Source organism: Mus pahari, chromosome 8 (assembly GCF_900095145.1).
Source record: "Mus pahari chromosome 8, PAHARI_EIJ_v1.1, whole genome shotgun sequence".
In the NCBI taxonomy this organism is placed as follows: Eukaryota; Metazoa; Chordata; class Mammalia; order Rodentia; family Muridae; genus Mus; species Mus pahari.
Genome location: NC_034597.1, coordinates 244356 through 259355, shown reverse-complemented (window position 1 = coordinate 259355; position 15000 = coordinate 244356). Strand labels below are relative to the sequence as shown.

Here is a 15000-nt window from a genome sequence, read left to right as displayed (position 1 = left end):
GAAAAAAGGAAGAAATGGGACAGAAAGTGAACGGAGTAGGCAAGAGACTGAGCTAAGAAATCCTGCTGCAAAGGCGAAACCAGAAGGTAGAGGAAACGGTTAGCATGGGAAAATGGCTACCATGTATCAGAAACAGTGAGTTCAGGTCACTGTGTTACTTTCACATGAATGCTGGGGGGGGGGATGGGTATGTCTGGATGATCACAGAAGAAAGCCTCCGAAGAATGAGTTAACTGCTAATGTTTACATCTGGGGTTATAAGACTGAGACGCCACCATGGAGCTAGGTCAGTGGAGGACTAGGAGACCTTTTGTTGATTCAATACTTCTGTATGATTTGAGTGTTTTACCCTCAGTAAAGCTGGTTGTGGTAGTGTATGTCAGTAGGATCTACTGAAGGAGGCAGAGGCCGGGGGATGACAAATTTGAAGTCAGCCTGAGCTACACATTAAAAAAAAAAAAAAATCATCGTGGTGGTGGCGGTAGCAGCTCACATCTTTGATCCTCCCACTCAGGAGGCAGAGGCAGGCAGATCTCCAAATTTGAAGGTCAGCCTGGTCGATAGAGCAAGTTCTAGGACAGCCAGGGCTACACAGACAAACCCTGTTTCAAGGGAGAGAGTGGGAGGGGAGAGAACAGCAATGGAGACAAAAGGCAGTCTCTTCCAATAGTTTTAAGTGACACCAGTTAATATTGATGATTTATATTCCTCCTGAATGATCCACAAACTACCATGTTGATTAGCTTTTCATTACTGTGATTAAAATACCCGAGAAAGACATCTTAAAAAGGGGAAAGCTTTGCTCACTGTTTTGGAGGCTTCGCGTAGTCAGTTGGCCTGTTGTTTTGGGGTCTGCGCCGCGCCGAGGCAGCAGGCCATGGGAAGAGGTCTGCTCATCTCATCTACATTGAGACCTGGATCCTGACTTAGCCACTGCAGCCTTCAGGGGAGTTTTTAGGAGTGTAGGGACAAAGAGGAGTAGTAGACTCCAGGTTTCTCCCCACAGTCAGCCTGGAGCCAGACTGGCAGTGAGAGGTTTCAACACTCTCACCCCCAACCTGCTTAGACAGGGATGAGCACCCTAAGCAGAAAAAAACCGCACCCCACTGGTCTCCCAGTTAGATGAATGGATGCTAAGACCATGTTGTACATGCAAGCCAATTCTGTAGCTGCCAGCACATCTTTGTCCTCTGTAAAGCGGGAAAGGGTCTAAGCCACCTCACAGTGAAGTTCTAAAGCAATACGCTGCCTTAAAACCTAGCAGGCTAGAGCCAGCAGAGGGCCAGCCTTCCAAACTGAATGCCTAGCGAGGTCTGCCATCCTCACTCTTGGCCTCCCGTGGTCTGGCCTGGCTTAGAGCACACATTTGAAACTCAAGAAATTTCTGTAAAATTTAAATTTGTCCCTAATAAGCCCCTCTGTCTTTTCCAGCTGACCACAAGACAGCTAGATAGTAATCAGGCCCCAGATCCTTTTGGGGGTCAATGGAGGGAAACAATGTAAGGCTGTCTGGACTAGGTTATTGGCAGATTAGATATATTCACAGAGAGTCAGGTTTCCCCGTACAGGCCAGAGATAGTCTGCCGCCCTTTCCCTCCCTACATGGTGAAGCTCTGGACCCCAGGAATAAATAGTTGATTGTTGGAAATCAGTACCAGAAGTTTTGAGCAGGTCCTGGAGGGGCTTCAGAAGAGAAGGCATCTGTTAGACCTCAGAAGTGGTATGTGGACAGGTCACATGAGGAATTTGACCTCAACCAAGAAACAGGAGTTATAGTAATGGTAGTGCACATGTGTGTGTGTCCCATGATACACATCTAGAGGTCAAAGAACGATTTTCAGGGGTCAGTTCTTTCGTTCCACCCGTTGGGTGCTGGAGACTAAACACAAACTGTTAGGCTTTACAGAAAGCATCTTTACCTGCTAAGCCATCTTAAGAATCCAAATCAGGAATTTCTGATTCTGCCTGAACCATCTCTGGCCCCTGTGATTCCTACAGAAGCAGGCCAAAGCTTATGGAGTTTGTAATGAAAAGGTCTAGCCTCAAGACCTAAGCCCCCTGCACATATGAGCAGCTTGGTCTTCATGCAGTTCCCTCAACTGGAGCAGGGGCTACCCCGGAGTCTGTTGCATGCCTGCCTATGGATCCCATTCCCCGAAACGGCCAGCCTTGTCTGCCCTCAGTGGGAGAGGATGCACCTAGTCCTGTAGCAACTTGATGTGAAAGGTGGTAGTGATGGGGGGAAGGCTAACACGCAGAAGGGGGATTTCCCCTTCACACATGAGAAGGGGAGGGTGGAAAGGGTGGGGCGATCTATGTGAGAGGGTACTGGGAGGAGAGGGGCTAATATTTGGATGTAAAGTGAGTAAACAAATACAATTTTAAAAAATTAAAAAAATGTCTACCCTCAAATTCTAGCCTTGTGTTATTAAATCATACAGTGGGGTCCAGGCGATAGTGGCATCTTTAATATCAGTACTCAGGAGAAAGAAGCAGATGGATCTCTGAGTTCAGGGCAAGCCTGGTCCAGGACAGCCAGAGCTACACAGAGAAACCTTGTCAGCAACAACAACAAATAATAATAATAATAATAATGATAATAATAATAACGATAATGGAGTGGGAGGTAAAAATAGCAGCCATCTTTTTAGGATAAGAAATAAGAGTAAGCCATGGTGCTCTATGCCAGCCCTGGGAATGCAGAGGCAGATGACGCAGACACGTGTTTTGTGTTTACAACACGCTAAAATATTTTGTTTTCTAGAAATTCACGAAGAAGCACAACATACAACTATGTGATTAGTTCTCGACTTGGAAGAAACACGTACAAAGAGCAGTATGCCTTCCTCTACAAGTGAGTGCGAGCTGACCCTTGACCTGACTGAATCGAATCCAAATGTGTATTGTGTTTTCCTTTAAAAATAGATTCTAGGCAAGGCCTAGTAGCACATCCCTTGAATCCCAGGGCTTGGGAGACAGAGGCAGGGAGAGTTTATGAGTTTGAGGACGGCCTGGGCTACATGGTGTTAGGCTAGTGAGAGTTACATACCAAGACCCTGCTCAAATAAAACAAAACCATTTGATTCTGGCCTGTAGGCACTTATCAATCAGAATTTTTGCTGTCACACTGATGACATGTGTGTTGGGGCTGTAGCTCCGTGGGTGGAGGGCTTGCCCAGCATACGCAAACCTGGGTCAATCCCTACCTAACACTGTGGTGCCACGGGCCTTAAGCCCCAGCACTCCTCTCCAGCGGTGGAGGCAGGGGATCTTCAAGCAACACAGCAAGTTCAAGGTCAGCCTGAGCTATATGAGGTGAGACCCTGTCTCAAAGCAACTCACCTAGAACCCTTAATAAGAAAACGATTCAGTCACTAACTAGAAGACACCGCAGCACTGTGACACCTAATGACCTGCTGGGGAAGGAGTTCTTTGTCCTTCATGGGGAAGGCCTGCCCCAGCACATGCGTGTACCACAGAGGACTCTCACTGGCTTCCTATTGCCAGTCGGTTTAAAGAGCATTCCCTTGATGTGCCCCGGACAGCAGGTATGACACTGACCCTCAACTCTGTGGAGAAGAGTTGACTGCCTGTTCTTAGAGAAAAGGGCCTCCAGACCCACCGCTGCCACTTGAGCCTGCTCTGGAAGCTACTGAAGTCAAAGGAAACTATGTTCACAACCAAAAGACTCAGTGAGAAGGATTTTTTTTTCCTCTTCTAGGGAGAAGCTGGTGTCTGTGAAGGAAAAATACCTCTACCACGACTATCAGGACGGAGACGCGGACGTGTTTTCCAGGGAGCCGTTTGTGGTTTGGTTCCATTCGCCCTTCACCGGTGAGTCCATGACCCTACATCTTACTCTTGAGATTACCATGACCAATACCTGACACAAATACTTTGGAGGAAGGGAGATTTATTGATGTTCCAGAGAGTTCAGGTCATGTTCCTGTGCTTCATGGGTTCTGGGGCTGGGGTGGGGCAGAACATTATGGCAATGAGAACATAGGCCACAGGGCTTCTTCACCTCATGGTGGAGAGGTGGGAGAAAGGCACCAGGGCCCAAGGGTAACCTCCAAAGTCACTCCCCCAGTGAACCGGTTCTTCCAGCAATGCCCACATACATGTCTTAAAGCTTTCACAACCTCCCCAAATGCTGCTACCAGCTGGGGACCAGGCATTCGACACGAGAAACTATGTGGGACATTTTCTATTTGAACCATAACAACCCTTCTCCTCCCCGGCAGCCCGTGAAGAGGCACAGCCCTGAGCATGTGCGAGCCACACGCTCAGACTCAGGCCTTGTCTTATGGGATGCCTGAGCTGAGAGTGAATGCTTGGGGAAAGAAGCTGGTCTGGTAGGACCTGGCTTACTCTTCCGAATGCTGAGATGCAGGACCTCGTAGCCTGAGTACCACTCTCCGGGATCGTTGATAGCTCTTGAGTATTTAGGGTCATGGAAACAGTTTATCACAGTTCTTGATCCCTGTCACGTACAACTACGCCTTTGTTTTCAAAAGACGTAAGTAGGGTGTCACCAAAGGAAAACCCCAAGAGTCTCACTCTTCCTACAGTGTAGCAGCTCACTCCATAGTGTAGCAGCCTTCTCCACGGATTGCCAGGAGGGAGAGAAGCCATACCAGGTGTACTCTGATCCCAGCGACTTGGCTGTGGGTCCATGACTAAGGATTTCCTGAGGATTGTCCCTTACTAGGATTGGAAGAAACTGTGGTTTTAAAGGCATTATCACTTGCTCAGAATTCAATCAGGCAAGCTGTTGAAGACTGAAAGCTACTAAAGATGAGCCAGGGTTGTAAGTCAAGCCACCAGCCCAAAAGCCCATACGCCCAGTCACCATCGTACTCAATATAAGGTGGAGATTTCACCAGACTTGGTGGCATGGACCTGAAATCTTAGCACACAGGAGGCAGAGATAGAAGGATTGGCCAGTTTTAAGTCAGCTTAAGCTATAATGCGAGACCCTGTCTCAAGATGCCCAGAGCCAACAGTATAATTCAGTGAGAGGGCTCGTGGCTAGCATGCACAAGGTCCTGGATCCACTCTTCTGCACTGAAAGAAAATAAGTAAAAAGAATCAAGCATTAAAATGTAAGTTGCAGGATGCACCACCAAATGCTTTCCACTACTTACTATGTATGTGTCAGAGCATAAAACTGACAGAGTCCCTGCCCAGATGACATCATACTGTAGCAGGGAGACAGATGTGGGCACATGGATGTATGCAGGATTAAAGGAAGTATGCCTATCTCCATCCCACACTGTTGCAACATCCTGAACTATGTCATTTACTATTTCTGCCCAGGGCTCATTAACTTAGAGGAGGGCCTCAGGGAAAATGATGATGAAAGAGGCATGTCACTTCTCAGTAGAAAAGCGGAGAGGCTACTGAGGACAGTGAGTGCAGCAATCCAGTGTACATTATCCAGTTTGCTTATGCCAGGCCGGGCAGGGAGAGCCTCCGCTTGTAAGTGCCATTTCTTCTCAAAGGGAGGCAAGGCTCTGCATTGCTGAGCACATCTGTCTTTCCTGAGCCTCCAGCTTCTAGCCTTTCTTACCTTCCTCTCCCGGGACACATGAGTTAACAATCTCATTCACTTACCTAATCATTTTTTGAAAGATTTATTTATTTATTTTATGTATGTGGGTACACTGTCACAGTCTTCAGACACACAACAGAAGAGGGCACCAGATCCCATTACAGATGGTTGTGAGCCACCATGTGGTTGCTGGGAACTGAACTCAGGACCTCTGGAAGAGCAGTCAGTGCTCTTAACCGCTGAGCCATTTCTCCAGCCCCACCTAATCTTTTTTTTTAAATTTATGTACTTATTTTTGTATATGTGAGTACACTGCAGCTGTCTTCAGACACACCACAGGAGGGCATCAAATCCCATTATGGATGGTTGTGAACCACCATGTGGTTGCTGGGAATTGAACTCAGGACCTTTGGAAGGGCAGCCAGAACCCTTAACCACTGAGCCATCATCTCTCCAGCTCCCTAATCATTCCTTTATGTATTCAATCAAAAAATGGTTTTGGGCACCTCCAGTGTGCCAGAGTTGTGCTAGGTAGTGCAGCCTAGAAGGTGAATTGAAAGGAGAAGCCTGGCCTCGTGGAGGGGGCTCCTGTGCACCAGTCATGAAAGAGAGGAGAATGATTCCCGAGGATGAAGGAACAGGCAGGGCGCATCAAATAGTGAGGAGGGACCACCTTAGAGGGACCATCAGCCATAGCCGTCGGAGGCAGGCATGGTCTGTGCCCATGCAGATGCCCAGAGAAAGGGAGACACAGAGGGCACAAGATCTCAGAGTGGGGGTGCGGGGGGGGGGAGCAGTGATGTGTGTGGGTAGGGAGATCAGAGAGGCAAAGACACAGGAGCTGAGAAATGGAGGTGTGGCAAGGAGTAAGTCCCCAGACTCCAGGGACATCCTTCAGGTCTGAGACCTAGCTCCCTGTTGGAAAACAAGAAACACATACGAGCTGGACAGTGGTGATCAAGCCTTTAATTCCAGCACTCTGAGTTCGCGGCCATCCTGGGCTACACAGTGAGTTGCAAGACAGCCAAGGCTACACGGAGAAACCCTGTCTTGAAAACAAAGAAACAGCAACAAACAACCCCACCCCCACCCCAGAAAAGACACAACAAACCAAGAGTAACTTGTAATTTTGCAAAAAGATGTGCCACAACCCAGACTATGTGAGCAAGGATCCTGGGCGCGGGGCGTTCACACCATGGGTGGGAGCTTGGCTTCCCGCTCTGATAGGATTGGCTAGATCATAGTCAGTGTAAAGGGAAGGGTACGGCAAGGGCTCAGCGATGTTCAGGGCTTGGGCAAACTGGCATGCCCGACAGTTCACAGATGGCAGAGGCTTATGGAGTATTGGCTCATTGCCGGCTAGCCACCATCAATGGAGGAGGGGGGAAACATTTCTGTTCTCACATTCCCGCTGTGAGACTTGACAGGGGCTGTCTCACAGCCTCCCACATGAGGCAGGGTGGGATCCAGGCCGAGAATGACGGGGTGCCTCTCACCACAGCTCCTGAAGACATAGCAAGCCATGGCTCCCAAGCCCACCACACTGCTCTCTCTCTCTCTCTCTCTCTCTCTCTCTCTCTCTCTCTCTGTGTGTGTGTGTGTGTGTGTGTATACACGGGTGCCCAAGAAGGCCAGAGATGCCCCTGGAACAGAGTTATAGGCAGCTGTGAGCCACCCAACATGGGTGGGTGCTGGAAAACAAACTCCAGTCCTCTGCATGAATAGTAAGGCTCTTCATCGCAGAGCCCTCCCTCCAGCACCTTTTCCTTTGTTATTGTCTTTTGAGACAGGGTGTCACCATATAGACCAGAGGCCTCACACTCACAGATAGAACTTGCCTCAACCTCCCATGTACCAGTAATAAAGCTGTATACCTCCATGACCTGCTTTCTAATTTTTTAAGTTTTTTTTTCCTTTTTTTTTCTTCCTTACATAGGGACTATAAACTTGCCAGCCTCCATTTTTCATTTCCCTTTTAGTATAAAAGCCAAACATATTATCAGAGTCCATGGTCAGGGGCTGGGTCTAGGACTCAGCAAATCAGGTCTGCCACCTGGCACCTAGCACCTAGCACCCCAAGAGTCCCACCTGAGACCGTGGTGGGGAAACAAGGCAGGCACAATTGCCACTGTGGCAACAGCAGGAAGCAGGTGGGAGTGTCCTGAGCCCTGTCCTGGGGGACCCCGGGGAGTCCCCCAGAAAGCAGAGAGACAGCAAAGAAGGAAAGCCAGGGGAGGTAGAGCTGGACACTGGTCAGCTGTCCTGGTCATGATGTCACGTGAGTGCTGTGACTGGCCCCAGGGGGCAACCTAGGTGTCCTGGAGGCCACTGCTGCCACCTGGGGTTTCTGCCTAGGTTTCCGTCAGGGCTTGACCTGCCTGCAGGGTTCACTGTTTCTGGAATGATGAGAACGTCTGTCCTCAATCTCAGGGCGTGAGAGACTTGTTGCCTCCTTAAATGGAGATCATGTCGACTCAGAATCTGAGCCAAAGTTTAAGGTAGCAGAGGAGACAGATGCAAAATCAATGCACGTATGCCAGGTATTCATCCTGCCTTCGTCACCGTGGACACCTACAGCCCCAGAAGGCCACTTTAAACAAAGTAGTCACTAAGGCCCTATCACAAGTTACCTTTTGTCTGTCTGCTGTAAGTTATCCTTTTCATTTTTTTTTTTTTTTTNTTTTGTTTTTCGAGACAGGGTTTCTCTGTATAGCCCTGGCTGTCCTGGAACTCACTTTGTAGACCAGGCTGGCCTCGAACTCAGAAATCCGCCTGCCTCTGCCTCCCGAGTGCTGGGATTAAAGGCGTGCGCCACCACGCCCGGCATCCTTTTCATTTTTGAGGCAAACTTCTGATCTTTCTGTCTCAGCTTCCCAAGTTTAGGAGTACAGATGTGGGCCGCCCCACCCAGATGAATTTATTACTCTTGGAAAAGAATGATCCAGCCATAAAACATAAATAATTTTTATTACTCCAAATAACCCAAGAGAAAAAAAATTTGAAAAAGAAAGAGTAGGTGAGATTCTCAGAGCCCACATAGGAGAAAACCTACTCTTCAGTGTGATTTGTCACACACACACACAGACACATACACAGACACACATAGTCACACACATACTTACACACACAGACACACAAACAGTCACACACACTCAGACACATAGTCAAACACACACACAGACATACACACACATACACACAAACAGTCACACACACTCAGACACATAGTCACACATACAGATACACACACAGACACACACAGACATACACACGCAGACACACACAGACACACACACATATAACACACACAGAGACACTCACACAGACACAGACACACACATAGATTCACACACAAACACATTTTAAGAAGAAAGGAAAACGAAGGAGAGGAGAGAGAACCCACAGTGCCTGCAGGTGCCACCGGCTTCCTTTTAACTGGGGAGGGCACAGGTGGGAGGGAAGAGTTTTCCATGTCCTGAAAGAAAACAAGTGTCCTGGTGGCACTAAGTCCTGAGGTCCCAGCCACTGGCTGGAGCCTGTCTCCAGCCTCCACATGTAGCAGTGCCTCCTGGAAGGGACAGTTTCTCAGGCAGTATTCGTGGACCCTTAACAGGAAGTGGTTGTCAGACTACTTCCTGCTGATTAGGGGTGTCGAGTTCCTCGGGACAAGTTTGGTCTGCACTGTCAGGATATCGAAGGTCTTCTTGTTGTTTCTTTCTTGCACCCAACTTCTTAACAAACTGTGATTAACAGCAACCAGCAATGAGCCAACAACCAACCACGCCTCTTGGGGACCTAACTCTTATATACCCTCTGAAAAGTCCCCAGAATTCCAAATCAGAATCTCTCTGCAGCCGGCAAAATCATACCCCTCACAGAGCACGAGACAAATCATAGTCAGAGGCTGTGGTCAAACTAACACAGCCCCATATCTCACACCTGGGGTTAAGACAAAAACATATTCTTATAATATTTCTGTGTTTTAAAAAGAAACCAGAATTCCAGAATTCTCACTGTACCACCTCCTATTTGCCATTCCTCAGCTGTCAAGGACTTCGTGATTGTCCCCTTGCACACAACTCCCGAGACCTCCGTTAAAGAGATAGATGAGCTGGCCGATGTCTACACGGATGTGAAAAGCCAATGGAAGGCAGAGGTGAGGCCCTTGGTGCTTGTGTCCTTCCATCGAGCAACACCCAGTTACTGAGTAGGAAGGTGAAGGGACAGAGTATGTGCAAGCCTCTACAGATTCACAGCCTCATCCTAGGCTTATCTTCAGCCTTAAACATCCTTCTTGCTAAAGCTGCCTGGGCCTGTCCCAGCGGGCCTTGGGAATCTATGTTCTGCTGCATGTATAATGGAGGTCAGCATTGGGCACTGGGGCCCAAGCAGTGTGCTGGGACTACACAAGAACAAGTGAGTTTAATCCTCTCGATAATCTAAACAGGAGCTGCGGAGAAGGTGCAGTTGATAGAGTGCTTGCCCTGAAAACATTAGGGCCGGAATTCCATCCCCAGAAACTGTAAAGTAATAGACAACCCCAGGGGGGCGGGGAAGGGGAGAGGGAGAGGGAGAGACAGAGAGACAGAGAGAGACGAAGAGACAGAGAGCTGAGCATGCTGGTGCAAATTTATAACCCCAGCACTGAGTTCATAGAGGCAGGCAGGCAGGCAGGCAGGCAGGCAGGCAGGCAGACAGGCAGACAGGCAGGCAGTCAGAAAGCAAGAAAGCAAGAAAGCAAGCAACAGCACCTAGGGAACACTCCCCAGGTTGCAGGCTGGCCCCCACAAGCACGCCTATATGTGTGCTTGCACATGTGTACAGCCTGCCACACAGAAGCAATCCTACAAGTTGTCCCGATTCACAGCTGAGAACTGTTTGGTAGAGAGGTCAGGATTGTCTCAGAGGCAAGTGGCATGAAAAGGAGAAGCAGTACGGAGATTGCTCCTTAAGGCAGCCATCAGCTCTCCATTCGGAAGGCTCTGAGGGTTTGAGGAAGCACCTGGGAAATGCGGAAGCGCTCAGATGGCTCTCCTGTCAAATTCCTCTTTTTTTCCTTTCGGAATATGATGCTGAGAGTCCCTCTTCCTTCTCAGTTCCTCTGCTAAAGGTACAAAATGAGTCAAGTGTGGACACAGCTGGCCAGAACTGACCATCAAGAAGCCCAGGGGTGTATTTTATTGCTTATTTGTAAGTTCCAGGACAAATGATGAATCTCATGCACTCAGCAAGAGTATATTGAGCATCTATCGATCAGTAGACCCCGAGGAAGAAACCTTGGATGAGGAACCTTCAGAAGGGCAGATTGAAGTTTGACCCTTAATGCTTCAAGCTCCTGGCTGGTGGCCTAGAGCAGCCCATTCCATCCCTTTAAGGGTTAGAGTCTAACCTGTTCCTGCCATGGCTAATGGAGCTTTCGAACCAAGCTGAATTGAGTTTGTAAGTCACTCCATGCAGGCTGAGGTACATAGGTCAGGGATGATGGTCTGTCCTTGACTGTGCACCTCTATCTCAAGGGAAACCCTGATTGCGATATCAAAATAAATTGACTTAAGGAAAACTCAAAAATCAGCAATCATCCCAAACAATAGCACAAAAAAGGAAATAAGCTGTTTCCTCTGTAGTGTGGGATGCTAAAATTCTCTTCCTTTGGCCTTTGGGGATGTCATGGGGGCACTTCCAACAGTTGGTGATACAGGGTGGAGAAAGACAGTTAACTCTTAGGACTCTCCATCTCTAAGGACTGAGTGTTAGGCTTTAGTTTCTGCCCTTAACACATACAATAGGACACAGAGAGATACCAAAGGAACTACCATCACACTACGCAAGTGCATTTTGCCTCTTGGGTGCTGAGGTGTTTATTCATTCACATTCGCCTCAGTGTTTATGGGAGGGGATATCTTAGCTGGATTCCAGTGTTCTTGCCTACCTGTGCACAACCGCCTACAGAAAGAGGGTGACTAAGAACCAGACAGCAGACAGTAGGTGAGCAGCCTCTCTCCCACTCCTTCTTCTCACTGTCACATCCTTGTCAAAACTGTGACTCACTTGGAGCCTGTTTTCTCTTCTCTTAAAAGCGAGGAAAAGATGCAGGGCTGGAGAGATGGCTCAGGGGTTAAGAGAACTGACTGCTTTTACAGAGGTCCTGAGTTCAAATCCCAGCATCCACAGGGCAGCTCACAACTGTCTGTAACTCTAATTCCAGGGGACCTGACACACAGACATACATGTAGGCAAAACTCCAAGGCAAATAAAACAAAAATGAATGAATTAAACCAAGAAAGGCAACAGAGATGGGAGCTCTGTGAGTTTGCTGTAACATAGCAGTGTAGCACAGACAGTGTCTGAAACAACTCTGGACTGTTTGTCACCCTGGGGATCAAAACCAGAAGCAAATCCCCACCCTGCTCCTTAGTTACAGTTTTAAAGTCCCATTCCCCAGTTGGCTGTGGCAGAGCATAGAGATCAAGAGATGGCTGTGGAGAATCAGGGGTTCAAGGCCATCTGGGGTTACAGAGCTAACTGAGGCCAGCCAAGGTTATGTAAGACTCTGCCTCAAAACAAAGCGAACGACAAAAGCTCTAACTTCCAAATACAGTCACATTGTAGTGTGCTGTGGCCAGGAGTTAAAACTGGGAAGGATGGGTCAGTGAGATGGCTCAGTGAGTAAAAGAATTTGCTGTGCAAGCCTGGTGGCCCAAGTTCCATCACTGAAAACCAGAGTAGGACAGATGTGATCCAGCTCCTGCATGTTGTCCTTTGACCTGCACACGTGTACACACACACACACACACACACACACACACACACACACACACACACGCACACACGTGCACATGCATGCTCTCACACAATACTATATAAAAATATATTGGAAAAGGGGGTCCAATTCAGATCACAAAAGACTTCTTTATACTCTGTGGCCAGGCGACTGTGGTGCACGCCTTTAATCTCAGCACTTGGGAGGCAGAGGCAGGCGGATCTCTATGTTGGAAGTCAGTCTGGTGTATAGAGGAGGAGCTCTCGGACAGGACTACACAGAACTATACCATCTTCAAAACCAAACCACACCAAGCCAACCAACCAGACAAACAAACAAATAAACAAACAAACATAACTGTTTGTTCACTGGGCATGGAAGGGGGGTGGAAAATGAAGGCATCAGTGTCTTCCAGTGCTTACCAAGTGATGGGTCTAAAATATACCTTTCAGAATTTCATCTTCATGGGTGATTTCAACGCTGGCTGCAGCTATGTCCCCAAGAAGGCCTGGAAGAACATCCGTTTGAGGACAGACCCCAAGTTTGTTTGGCTGATTGGGGACCAAGAGGACACGACGGTCAGGAAGAGCACCAGCTGTGCCTATGACAGGTGAGACCTCTGCAGAGGCTGCGTTTGTCTCAGGACAGCCCAAGAAGGACTCAGCTCCATTTCAAAACTGTTAGCTAAAATTTCTTCCCTTGAAGAGATGTAAACAATGCACAGCCTACAGTCCCAATACCACACCAAGGTAGGGTTCCACCAAAGTTCGGTCCAGGAGACTTGGGAGACTGTCGGGTTTCCTTATAGATCCTACGTGGGGGCTTACTTACTAAAGTGCTTTCCTGCCGGGTGGCCACACCAGAAATCTTTACCTAGCACAGATTTTCCACAAGTGTATAGATTAAGCCTGGATCCCTTAATCTTACTAGAGCTATACACCCTATCCCTTCCCCAGGCCATGGGCAGTTGGGGATGAGTCGAATACAGCAGGTGGTAGGGAGAGCCTGGAACCTCAGGACCTAGCCTTGTGGCCCTCCTCACCCTTCTTTGTGGAGGTGTAAACAGTCAACAATCCCAACTGGGATGATCACACAGACACAGGTGACTGTCCAAGGTAGTGGCTTAGAGGATAGCCCTATACAAGGGCCCTCTGGTTTCTTATATAGTATTTCACTATGTGGTTGTAGAAAAACTTATCAGTGGCCAACACTGATGTCAGAAGGGCCTGAGTTCAAGTCACAACTCCACCACTTTAAGTGTTGTGACTAAGAGACTCATACTTTGTGTTGGTTCTCTCACTTGTAAATCTCAGTTGTTAGCATTGAAAGTAACTCAGTTGCGGGGATATAATGAGAATTAAATGAAATAACACATGTAAAACTTTTAACGCAACACCCGTCCTATGACCAGTGCTAAATACATTTGTGTGTTCTTGGATGGTACCGGGAACATTCAGGAAGCTATGGCCACAGGCAACTCCTGTGCTGTCACCAATTTTATCCCAAACATAGACCACAATAAGTCACCCCACTGCCACCACTGGCCATCCAGCTGTTACCAGGGCTTTGCTGCTATAAACACTGCTGAAATGCACAGCCAACCTGTATATCTTGAGCCAATGTTTATGCCCCTCAGGTCCTACTTGAGAAATCAAAGTAAGGGGCAGCGAGGTGGCTCAGCAGGCAGAGGCACTTGCTGCACAGGCATGAAGAAGAACTGAGTTTGATTCCCTGAACAGGGAGGGAGAAATCCAGCTGCACAAAGCTGTTTTCTGGTCTCATGTGCTTGCAATAGCTTGATCCCCAATAAGGAAATAACTTTCAAACTTAAAATGAGAGTATTTAATGCAACAGTATTAATAATTTCTGTTTTAAGACAGGATTTTGTCACGTAGCCCAGGCTGGCTCCAGACTCTCTCTTTGGCCCAGGATGATCTTGAACTCTTGGTCTTTCCTCTTCATCCTCCTGAGTGCTGGGATTCAGCATGTGTCATCATGCCTGACTTGAATAGTTTTTAAACTATTGCTACACAGACACACAGATGCATGTGTTTAAATAACGACAATCATGTGCACTGCCACTTTCCCTGGGATTTTTCAAGTACTGTCAGCTCTGTTCTCCAAGTCAGGGGGAGTGTGGGAGTGTCTGAAGTGTGTGAATGTCAGTGACCATCCACAGCAGAAACCACAGACAACAAGTAGGGGAACCTGGGTACCAGGGTGGCCGCTGTTCCCATCGCTCAGCCCGCTGAGAAGGGAGCACAGCAAGGCTGTGCTTGTGGCATGCTTCCTTCTCAGGTCTGAGGTCTGGACTTTATAACCATCTCTTGGCCACCTTTGTTCCTCTTGGGGCTTTTTGAGACCGCAGTTTCCTTTTTGGCTCTTATTGTTTCAGCCTTCAAAAGTGGAAGCCCAGAGTGAGAAGTTATAGCGTCTCAAGCTCCCAGGCCTCTCTTCCTATTCTCAAGAGTCTTCAGTCATGCTAGGGAAATGGCACCAGCCGGGCTGACTCAGTCACGCCAGCTATGGGACCCCCAGCAGCTCAAACCCAGAAACCAAGCCACCACTCAGAATTAGAAAAGCTCGGGCTGGTGAGATGGCTCAGTGGGTAAGAGCACCTGACTGAACTTCCGAAGGTCCAGAGTTCAAATCCCAGCAACCACATGGTGGCTCACAACCATCCGTA

At 48.2% G+C, this 15000-nt stretch overlaps 1 protein-coding gene across 2 annotated transcripts in view; it reads left to right on the top strand.

The window, feature by feature from the left end:
• Nucleotides 1-15000, top strand: part of Dnase1l3 (deoxyribonuclease 1 like 3) — a 29866-nt gene that overhangs the window by 6427 nt on the left and 8439 nt on the right. For both annotated transcript variants that reach the window (XM_029541760.1, XM_021204066.2), the window contains 4 exons: nucleotides 2765-2854; nucleotides 3722-3834; nucleotides 9598-9710; nucleotides 12767-12924. In XM_029541760.1, the coding sequence (XP_029397620.1) occupies nucleotides 2765-2854; nucleotides 3722-3834; nucleotides 9598-9710; nucleotides 12767-12924 (474 nt within the window). The remainder of the gene's footprint in view (nucleotides 1-2764; nucleotides 2855-3721; nucleotides 3835-9597; nucleotides 9711-12766; nucleotides 12925-15000) is intronic.